The sequence below is a fragment of the Elephas maximus genome, chromosome 10, assembly GCF_024166365.1.
Source record: "Elephas maximus indicus isolate mEleMax1 chromosome 10, mEleMax1 primary haplotype, whole genome shotgun sequence".
Classification (NCBI taxonomy): Eukaryota; Metazoa; Chordata; class Mammalia; order Proboscidea; family Elephantidae; genus Elephas; species Elephas maximus.
In genome coordinates, this window is record NC_064828.1 from 32,018,608 (window position 1) to 32,030,614 (window position 12,007).

The 12,007-nt window shown below is 37.0% G+C and overlaps 1 protein-coding gene across 1 annotated transcript; it reads right to left on the reverse strand.

Annotated features, from left to right (window-relative positions):
• Positions 1 to 10,396: 10,396 nt before the first annotated feature.
• Positions 10,397 to 11,414, reverse strand: LOC126084293 (olfactory receptor 4E1). The gene has a single exon (XM_049898774.1). The coding sequence runs from the start codon at positions 11,412 to 11,414 to the stop codon at positions 10,470 to 10,472; it is 945 nt and encodes a 314-aa protein (XP_049754731.1). The 3' UTR covers positions 10,397 to 10,469.
• Positions 11,415 to 12,007: the final 593 nt, after the last annotated feature.

Consider the following 12,007-nt stretch of genomic DNA (forward strand, 5'->3'; position numbering starts at 1 on the left):
GAAGCTATACATCACTGTGTTTCATGCATTATAGCGGTTTCATTCCTGCTTCCAAATATATCTTCAAGGTGTTTATTTAAGCCTTTACTTATCTACATTGAATTACACTTTGTTACTTTTGAAAGTGATTCTCACTACTTCTGGGTCTATTTTGGACTTTTGGTAGGACTTTTGTTTTAAAGAAATCGAAATGTAAATGTATAAAGAACTCATTTTAAAAATCAACTATATTGAGGCAAAATCTGCATGTAATAAAATTCACCTATTTTAATTGTATGGCTTGATGAGTTTTGACACAGATATAAATCCATGTAATCACCTACACCATCAAGATGCAGACTATCCATCACCCAAAAAAGTGTTTATAGTCCTTTCCCAGCCAATCCCTCTACCTTTCCCAAGTATCTAAGGATCTGATTTCTGTCACTATAGATTAGATTTGTCTTTCCTCAAGTTTCACATAAATGGAATCATGCCGTATGTACTGCTTTGTGCTTGGCATCTTTTACCTCTGCATACAGTTTCTGAGATCAGTCCATGCTGTGGGTATCAGTAGTTTGTTCCTTTTTATTGCTGAGTAATATTTCATTATATGTGTATACCACAATATGTTTCTTTATTCATGTATTGATAGACATTTGAGTTTTTTCAGTTTTTGACAATTATGAATAAAGTAGCTATAAACATTTATGTTCAGGTTTTTGTGTGGACACATATTTTCATTTCTCATGCATGAATACCTAGGAGTAGAGTTTTGGATGACATGGTAAATGTATGTTTAACATTGTAAGAAATGACAAAACTGTTTTTCATAGTGGTTGTGCCATTTTACACCTGATCAGAGAAGTATGAGACTTCCACATTCAACATTTGATATTATTAAAAAACCTATTGCTGTCAAGTTGATTCGGACTCATAGCGACCCTATGGAACAGAGTAGAACTGCCCCATAGGGTTTCCAAGGAGCACCTGATGGATTTGTACTGCCAACCTTTTGGTTAGCATCTGTAGCTCTTAACCACTATGCCACCAGGGTTACCTTTATATTGTTAGTCTTTAAAAAAATTTTTTTTTTATTGTGCTTAGGTGAAAGTTTACAGCTCAAGTTAATACCATGGACTTCCAGAAGAACAGACAAGTCTGTCATGGAAGAAATACAGCCAGAGTGCTCCTTGGAAGTGAGGATGGCGAGACTTCATCTCATGTATTTTGGACATGTTATCAGAAGGGACCAATCCCTGGAGAAGGACATCATGCTTAGTAAAGGGTCAACAAAAAGGAGGAAGACCCTCAAAGAGATGGATCGACACAGTGGCTGCAACAATGGGCTCAAACATAACAATGATTCTGAGGATGGCACAGAACCAGGCAGTGTTTTGTTTTGTTGTACTTAGGGTGGCTATGAATAGGAATTGACTCAATGGCACCTAACAACAACAACAATGATTGATAATGTTGATCATCATGATGTTGATGTTGCTTTGCTTATTAGACCTTTGTACATCTTCTTTTGTGATGTGTCCATTCAAATCTTTTGCTTGTTCATCTATTATTTTTTGTCTTCCTATTACTGAATTTTAAGAGTTCTTTGTATATTCTAGATGCAAGTCCTTAGTTTGTATATATATCTTGCCAATATTTTTTCTCACTCTGTGGCTTGCAATTTCATTTTCTTAGTAGAGTATTTTGAAGAGCAGAAGTTCTAAATTTTGATAAAGTCCAATTTATTAATTTTGTATTTTTATAGTTCATGCATTTTGTGTTTTATCTAAAAATCCTTCACTACCCAAAAGACTCAAAGATTTTCTTTTTTTTTCTAGAAATTTTATAGTTTTACCTTTAATTTTAGGGCTGTGATCCATTTTGAGCATATTTTTTTATATATGGCATGAGATAAGGGTGGAGATGTATTTTTTTTCTTATATCAAGTTGATCCAGCATCATATGAACAGACTATTTTTTTCGTATTGAATTACCTTGGCACCTTTGTTGAAAATCAATTCAATCTTTACTTGTGAGTTTACTTTTAGATTCTTTATTCTGTTCTGTTGACCTATATGTCTATCTTTACACCAATAGCCCATTGTATTGGTTATTTTAGCTTGAAATCAGATAGTGTGAAACCTCTAAATTTGTTCTTTCTCAAAATTGATTTTGCTATTTCAGGTCCTTTGCATATCAATATAAATTTGAGAAATGGCTCATCTATTTTTATAAGGAGATCTCTTGGAACATTAATTAGGATTGCATTGAATCTATAGATCACTTTGGGGGAGGAGTGACATCTTAACAATGTTCAGTCTCCCAATTCATGAACATATCTCTCATTAAATTTTCTCAGCAATATTCATCATTTTCATTTGTCATCACATGTATGTCATTAAGTTTGTTCCTAAGTCTTTTTTTTTTTTTTTTTGAGTTAAATAATTAAATCTTTAAGAACAGTCTAAGGGTGAAATAACTTAAGTAAATTTGGGATAATGTACGTGGCAGTCAGCTTCTAAGATGTACCCCCAGTGATCTCCACCTCCTGGAGTTCATGCCATTGCATAATCCTCTTCCGTTGAGTTTGAGTGGGACCTGTTACTTTGAACAAGAATATGGCAAAGGTGATGATGGAATGTCACTTCTGCGATTAGGTTAGGCAGCATGGTGACTTCTGTCTTGCTAGCTGACACTCTCTTTTGCTGACTTTGATGAAGTAAGCTACTAATTTGGGAAGGCCCATTTGTCAAAGAACCAAGGGAAGCCTCAGCTCAATAGCTAGCTAAGAACTGGGATGCTTAGTCCAGAAGCCCCTGAGAAACTGTAATTTTGCCAACAACCACTTGAGCTTGAAAGTAGATGCTTCCCTAGTTGAGCCTTCAATGAAATCGTAGGTCTCGCCAATGCCTTGATTGCAGCCTATGAGAGATCTTAGATCCAGGTAAGCTGTGCTTGGATTGCTACTCAAAAACCTGTGAGATAATAAATAAATGCTTCAAGTTGCTAAGTTTGTGGTAATTTGTTATGAAGCAGTGGATAATATATATTATATTATTTTGGCTGCCCATATTGATCCAATTATTCCAATTATAGTCAAATAATCATTTTTGGGGGGATGATATTGGCATCTCTTATTCTTTTGTAACTCCCCAGATTCTGTTTTTGTACACACAGAGTATTCAGTGAATACATAACTAAACTTTAGGTTTTACTTCCTCAGGGTGGGAATATCAACACCCAGTCATCTACTATCATTTTTAGTTTAGGCCACATTGACAGAAGGAAGTACTGTTTAGAGATTCTGTCACTGGAAACCCTTAGGTCTAGAAGCTCAGATAATTCTTAGTCAGAACTTTGTGAAAGTTGCATTACTTGCATTTCTTATTAGAATTTTTAATTGGAGAGTAAATAAAAACAAAACAAAACAATAAGGTACGATTGGAAATAGAATCCAAGCTTACAGGTAAAGGGTTAAAGTTACAGTCAACTTTCTATAGGACAGGCAGGTGTTTACACAGTATGGCCTGGTGGTGGGTGTTTGGTGGGATTTGGGGTGGGGGAATGCAGACAAAGCAGAGGATCGAATATGTATATATGTGTGTCATGTGTGGATAGAAGGTTTTTTTTTGGCCACGTGAAAATATATGATTTGGCATCATGGAATCTTGCCTAGTTTGGTTTAAGCTTTTCAAATCATGCGAAAACTGTAACCTCCACTTTTATGGAATTCTGAAAACTCAAATGGCCTGAAAGTGCAAGAGTGTAGCTCAGAGTCCCTTAGTTGCTGTCTGACAGTGAATCATTCAAGTTGGATTTTGTGAATGCTGGTGTCCTGGAAACTCACACAGTCTTTCTCTTCATGCATGCTGAATATGTACAGTTGTTCTGTTTTTTCTTGACTTTACAAAACTCACCTGACCCAGTTTTCACCAGGAATAATGAATGTCCAAGAAAAATAGAGCTGCGTATGTGGATACAAAGGGAGTGGTGCCTGCTTAACAAAAAAAAAAAAATTTTTTCCCTCTCATTTTTTTTTTGTGATTTCACTGTTAAAAAAAAAATTGAAATATAATTCATATGCCATAAAATTTACCCTTCTAAAGTACACCACTTTTTTTTTTACTGTAACATTTATTTCCATGTGATTATTTAATTTTGTGAAGTCACATAAAATAAATGTAGCCTTCCTACATTTACTGAATATTACTGATGCTGTTTGAATAGCTACAGCTAGTCTGGAATACAATTGTTTAGTTTTTTTTTTTTTTTTTTGCCTATCTTTCCTTGAGATAACTTATAAAAAGTGAAGATTTTTTGCTTGAAAAGGCATGTTGAATGAACCTATTCACTAAACCTATTTATTGATTGTAAGGTATCATTATATCATAAATTAAATATGAAAGGAGAGCTCAAATGTAATAACATATTAAGAAATTTGACCATGCTTTTTGACCAACAGAGAGATTCAACATTGCTGATTTTGAAGTTGGAGGAAGAGGGCCAGTAATCAAGGGATGTGAGAAGCCCCTAGCAACTGGAAAAGACAAGGAAATTCTCCCCTAAAGCCTACAGAAAAGAATGCAACCTTGCTGATACTTTGAATTTAGCCCAATGAAAATGGTGTTGGGCTTCTAACCTACAGAATTGTAAGATAAGAAATTTGCATTGTTTCAAGTGCTGAATTTATGGTAATTTGTAGCAATGTAAAATTAATACAGACTTATTTATATGGAATTTTTTTTTTTTTTTTTTTTTTTGTCCAGTAAAGAAATCATGTGTGCCTCTATGAAAAAACTATAAAGTTCTGGTGAGAAAACTTGAAGAGATGGGGAAGTAAACATATTCCCACACGTAAATAAAAAAACATGATTAATGTGATTGGTCTAACCAAATTGATTTATAATTTATTTAATACGTCGTTGTTGTTGGGTGCCTGTTGAGATGGTTCTGTTTCACAGTGACCCTATGTACAGCAGAACTAAACACTGCCAAAATTGACAGGGAACTGCCAGAAATTCAAGCTAGGTTGTGGAACAAGCGATATTATTGCTGATGTCAGATGGATCTTGGCTGAAAGCAGAAACTACCAGAAAGAGGTTTACCTGAGTTTTATTGATTATGCAAAGGCATTCTATTGTGTAAATCGTAACAAATTATGGATAACACTTCAAAGAAGGGGAATTCTAGAACACTGAATTGCTCAGGTTGAACTTATACATAGATCAAGAGGTAGTAGTTCAAATAAAACAAGAGAATACTGTGTGGTTTAAAGTCAGGAATGGTGTGAGTTGTATCCTTTCACCATACTTATCAATCTACACGCTGAAAGAGTAATCCGAGAAACTGGACTATATGAAGAAGAATGTGGCATCAGGATTGGAGGAAGACTCCTTAACAACCTGCAATATGATATGCAAATGACACAACCTTGCTTGCTGAAAGTGAAGAGGACTTGAAGCACTTACTGATGAAGATCAAAGACTACAGCCTTCAGTATGGGTTACACCACAGTATAAAGAAAAAAAAATCCTCACAACTGGATGAATAAGCAACATCATGATAAATGGAGAAAAGATTGAAGTTGTCAAGGATTTCATTTTACTTGGATTCACAATCAATGCCCATGGAAGCAGCAGTCAAGAAAACAAATGATGTATCACACTGGGCAAATCCGCTGCAAAAGACCTCTTTAAAGTGTTAAAAAGCAAAGATGTCACTTTGAGGACTAAGGTGTGCCTGATCCAAGCCAAGGGATTTTCAAGCACCTCGTATGCATGTGAAACACTGCAACAGTTTTTGAATTATCTTCAGTATAATTTTACCTTGTGTGATATTAATGATATTGTTTGATGATTTCTGCATTCTGGTGGATCACTCTTCTTTGTAATGAGCTCAAATATAGATCTCTTCCAGTCCGGAGGCCTGGTATCTGTCTTCCAAATTTCTTGGCAAAGACGAGTGAGAGCTTCCATCATTGCCTCCATTTGTTGACACATCTCAATTGGTTGTCCATCAGTTCCTGGAGTCTTGTTTTTAAACAATGTCTTCAGTACAGCTCAGACTTTTTCCTTCTGTACCATCAGCTCTTGATCATATGCTACCTCCTGAAATGGTTGGATGTCAACTAATTCTTTTAGGTACAGTGACTCTGTGTATTCCTTCCATCTTCTTTTGATGCTTCCAGGTGTCATTCAATTTTTTGCCCACAGAATCCTTCAATATTGCAACTTGAGGCTTGAATTTTTTTTTCAGTTCTGTCAGCTTAAAAAATGCCAAACATGTTCTTTGCTTTTGGTTTTCTAACTCCAGGTCTTTGCACATTTCATTATAATACTTTGTCTTCTTGAGCTGCCCTTTGAAATCTCCTGTTTAGCTCTTTTACTTCATAATTTCTTCTTTTTGCTTTAGCTACTCTATGTTCAAGAGTGAGCTTCAGAGTCTCTTCTCACATCTATTTTGGTCTTTTCTTTCTTTTCTGTCTTTTTAATGACCTTTTGCTTTCTTTATATATGATGTCCTTGACATCACCTCACAACTTGTCTGGTCTTCAGTCATTAGTGTTCAATGCATTGAATCCATTCTTGAGAATAGATGGTCTCTAAATGCAACTGGAATATACTCAAGTCGTACTTTGGCTTTTGTGGACTTCTTTTAATTTTATTCAGCTTCATCTTGAACTTGCATATGAGTAATTGATGCAGTCTGTTCCACAGTTGGCCCCTGGCCTTGTTTTGATTGATGATATTGAGTTTCTCCATCGTCTCTCTACACAGAAGTAGTGAATTAGATTCCAATGTATTCCACCTGGTGAGGTTCACATGTATGGTTGCCATTTATGTTGTTGAGAAAAGATATTTCCAGTGAGTAACTCATTGGTCTTGCACAATTCTACTGTGCAATCTCCAGCATCGTTTCTATCACCAAGGCCATATTTGCCAACTACTGACCTTTCTTCTTTGTTTCCACCTTTTCCATTCCAATAACCAGTAATTATAAATGCATCTTGATTGTATATTTGATGAATTTCAGATTGTGAAAGTTGTAAAAATCTTCAATTTCTTCATCTTTGGCATTAGTGGTTGGTATGTAAATAGACTAATAGTTGCATCAACTGGTCTTTCTTGTAGGCATATGGATAGTACTGTCATTGACAGCGTTGTACTTCAGGATAGATATCGAAATGTTCTTTTTGATGATGAATGCGACACCATTCCTATTAGAAAACCATATGACTGGCTGATTCAAAATGGCCAACACCAGTCCATTTCAGCTCACTAATGCCTAGGATATCGATCTTTGTATGTCCCATTTCATTTTTGATGACTTCCAATTTTCCTAGATTCATACTTTATACATTCCATGTTCTGATTATTCATGGATGTTTGCAGCTGTTAATTCTTGTTTGAGTCATGCCATATTAGCAAATGCAGGTCCTGAAAGCTTAACTTCATCTATGTCATTAAGGTTAACTCTACTTTGAGGAAGCAGAACCTCCCTAGTCGTATTTTGAGTGCCTTCCAACCTGCGGGACTCATCTTCTGGCACTGTATCAGGCAATGTTCCACTGCTATTCATAAGGTTTTCACTGGCCAGTTTTTTTAGAAGTAGGTGCCTAGGTCTTTCTTCCTAGTCTGTCTTAGTCTGGAAGCTCTGCTGAAACCTGTTCACCATGAGTGAACTTGCTGATATATGAAATACTGGTGGCATAGCTTCCAGCATCACAGCAATACCCAAGCCAGCCACAGTAAGACAAACTGACAGATGCTTGGTGGAAATTCCATATACTTATTAAAAACCCCACCGTATTTTTTGTAAATTTTCCAATAATATTCTAAAATTTATTAAGAAAACAAACAGGTGAAAATAGTTGAGAAGGTGATTGGATATATAATTTCAGAGTGATTGATTTCCTGAATTTAACTCATATCACTCATTGGAGCTGAAGTGTGTCAGTTTATTGTGGAATGAACCAGTTCATTTCCAGAAGACCCTATTACTAATTACTTAGGTAACCAGGAGAATGTTATACTGTGACTGAAGGTAGTAGGATTAGGTATAGATGAAGATTTTATAGATGGCCAGAGAGCTACCGTATAAAACAGTTAGAATGTCAATTTTAATGGAGCTAATGGAAGGAAATTGGGTCCTGATAGTGGCAGTAGTTAAGAGCTCAGCTGTTAACCAAAAAGTGGCAGCTCTAATCCACCAGCCACTCCTTGGAAACCCCTATGGGGGCGTTCTACACTATTCTATAGGGTCGCTATTTGGTTGCTATTAGTCGGAATTGACTCTATGGCAATTTTTTTTTTTTTTAATGGAAGGAAATAGAGTACATTTAATACCAAAATATCTCTGACTTTGCTTATTCTGAAAGGAATAATAACCTTTGGGTTATTATTTGGCTGATGCTCTGATAACTGATAGAAATAATGCTTTAAAGTATTCTGGAGAATTGGAAACCAGACAACATAGGCACCCACACATCACAAGTACACACAATACAGAGTGAATGACTCACTAACTCTGGCCAAAAGGTAAGAAATGATTGAAATTGAATTGAAATTGAAATAACAGAAAGTACTCAAAAGGTCAAATTATCAGAAGAAGTTTATTACATAAACTGAAAGATGCAAATTGACAAACGTAGTGTGTTGTCAATACCCTACAATTCTCACATAAAATACAAGTCAAAATCAGTTTTACATATCTATGATAAATGAGGCTCATTAAAAATATAAGATGGGTCTTGTGGCCCATAGGTTTATTGATCCCACCCTCACTGATTGTTTAGGCAATCCCAGCTACATTAAACCATGGCCTTTTTACCGATGGACTCAGAGTAAACTGTTGATTCCCAATATGCCATGCTCTTTTGTATGTAGGTATTTGAGATACCTTTGCCTGGAATGAAGTTCTGGTGGCATAATAGTTAAGAGTTATGGCTGCTAACCAAAAAGTCGGCAGTTCGAACCCACCAGCTGCTCCTTGGAAACCCTGTCCTATAGTGTTGCTCGATGGCAAGGGGTTTGGTTTGGTTTTGGTTTGACTGGAACATCCTCTTCTTATCCCCTCTTTTCTCAGTTCTGTCAGCACACGCCACTCTTAAAGCAGGTATCGAAGGGCTCTAAGTGTGTGTGACTATCACAACTAGATTCAAGAGCCTAGGTTATATAGTCTGTGTTTTATTCCACTTGGTATCTTTTCCCAAGTCTTGCTATTACTGCAAACCTGGATGAATATTAAGTGTTTAGCAATGAATGCTGAGTTGAATGAATTTTCTACATAATAATTTAAATGGTTTCATTAAAACAAAAATCATATCACACCACTTGTGTGCTTAAACCTTCCTGGTGGCTTCCTACTGCACTGAAAAAGATTTTAAACTCTTCAAAAGAACTTTAAAATTTTCTTTTTCCCTCTTTCCTCTCTCTACCTCACAGTCTAAGCTGCAACCACACTGGTCTTGCATTTCCTGGAACAAGCCAAGGTTTTCCCAACATAAGCCTTTGCACCTGCCATTTCCTCTGCCTAGAACATGCATCGCCTCTCTTTTCTCAGAGTTTGCTCTTTTTTATCTTTCATATCATAGCTTAAATATCATTTCCTCAAAGAGTTCCTCTTTGGCCACCCAATCTAAAGACAGTCTCTTCTATAACTCTTTAACAGCATCTTGTTCTGTTCTTTTATAACATTTATTACAATCGGTAATTATAATTTATTTGCTTTTATTTTTGTTATGTCTTATAGCTTTGCTAGACTCTAAGCACCATGAAAAGAGACTATATGTATGTTTTATTTATGAATGTAAACCTAGTACCTAGAATATAGTAGGTGTTCAGTATTTGTCAAATGAATAAGTAATAAAACATTATCATGTTATTGCTCTGATGGCGACTCGCCCGGGTACCTGAGGGTATCAATAACTTCAATAGTTTGAAGTCTTCTTTCCAAGTCATTGAAGCCATATACAAACTTGCTTTGTCTGATTTACCAGTACTTGTTAAGCTATTTAGGCAAGTGTCTGATATGGTAAATGGTATACGCAACGGCTGCCCAGAAATCTAAAGCTTTGTTTAGACCTTGGTTATTGCCTAAGACAAAAGCAGAAAAAGGCAGCATGATCTAAAAAAACAGTATGAACTTACATTGATACACTTAGGTTCACATCCTGCCTTCATCATTTCCTAGCTGGGTGACCTGCCATGCTATTTGCTCTCTTCGAACTTTAGTTCTTATCTGTAAATGAGGATAATAATACCTTAATACCTACCTCACAGCATTCTTATGAGAATTAGGTAGATGCAAAGTGACTAGAACAACTTCCAGCAAATGGAAGAAATGGAAAAAAATCATAGCTATTGTCAGATACTGGGCCAGAGGATAATTTTATGAGCCACATAGTCTGATAAATACAGTATGTAAATTATTCTTTGCAAGAAACTTCTTTGATGTGGAACACTGAGCATCCTAAGGGCTTAGCCATTTCATTTTTCTCCTTTTCTTTCCTTCTTCCCCATTAACTTGTTCAAGGCATTTTTCATGTCTTCATTCCTAAGGGTATAGATGATGGGGTTCAGCAGAGGGGTGACAACAGTGAAAAACACTGACACCACCTTGTCCTCCGGGATGCTGGTGGATGGGCGGGAATAGATGAAGACGCAGTGCCCCAGGAACAGTGTGACGACAGTGAGGTGGGCTGCGCAGGTGGAGAGGGCCTTCCGCCTGCCTTCGGAGATCTGCTGCCTCAGACTCACCAGGATGACTGCATAGGACACCACGAGCACCACAAAACAGACCACGGAGATCAGCCCGCTGTTGGAGATGACAAGAATTTCGATGATGTGGGTATCCGTGCAGGCCAGTTTGATCATCTGTGGGACATCGCAGAAGAAGTTGTCAATCTCATCAGGACCACAGTAGGGCAGCTTGATGGTGAGGGAGGTCAGGGCTATGGAGTGGATGGTCCCCCCTGACCAGACAGCCACAGCCAACAGTACACATACCTTCCAGTTCATCACTGTCATGTACTGCAGGGGTTTGCAAATGGCCACATACCGGTCATAGGCCATGACAGTGAGGAGAAAGATCTCTGTGCAAGCAAATAGGTGAAGGAAGAACATCTGGGTCACGCAGGCATCAAAGGAGATGAGCTTCTTCTCTGACCAGGTGTCCACCAGCATCTTGGGGATGGTGACAGTGGAGTGGCAGATGTCAATAAAGGACAGGTTGCTGAGAAAGAAATACATGGGGGTATGGAGCTGGTGGTCATAGATAATTGTTATGACAATGAGTATATTCCCAATTAGTATCAGGACATAGAAAATGAGGAATATGGCAAACACAGATATCTGTACCTTCTGATTCACAGATAAACCTTTAAGGTGAAAGTGTGTCACTAAAGATTGATTGAGTAGGAGAGCCTCTTCCATTTTCTTTGTTGGACACTTCTGTCTAGAATTAGAAGAACAAACAAACAAAAACCAACAAGAAGCCCAACACTTAACACCTATATCAATCATTTGGGAACTTAATTTTTTTTTAATTTATTTTATTTTTGTTGCAAATATACACAGCAGAACGTATACCAATTAAACAATTTGGTGACTTTGATTATATTCTTAAAGCTGTTCTACCATTTTCACCCTCCTTTTCTGAATTGCTCCTCCCCATTAACCTAAACTCACTGCCCCCTAAGTTTCCTACCTAACCTTTTTGTTGCTGTTGTCACTTTGATCCCATGTAACTATTTTGGGTTTCCCATTGCTGTTGAGTCAATGCCAACTCATACCGACCCTATTGGACAGAGTATAACTGCTCCATAAGATTTCCAAGGCTGTAATCTTTTCAGAAGCAGATTGCCACATCATTCTCCCACGGAGTGGTTGGTGGGTTCCAACCACTGATCAAGTGCTTTAACCACTGTGCCTGCATTGCTCCTTTTGATCCCATTTAGATAATTCTTAAAAGAGCAAAATGCTCAAGGTAGGCCTTCTTTACTAGCTAAGCTAAACTATTGTTTGTT

What these genes read in the sequence shown, in the direction of transcription:
- LOC126084293 (XM_049898774.1), bottom strand. Translation starts at nt 11,414, where the DNA reads ATGGAAGAGGCTCTCCTACTCAATCAATCTTTAGTGACACACTTTCAC.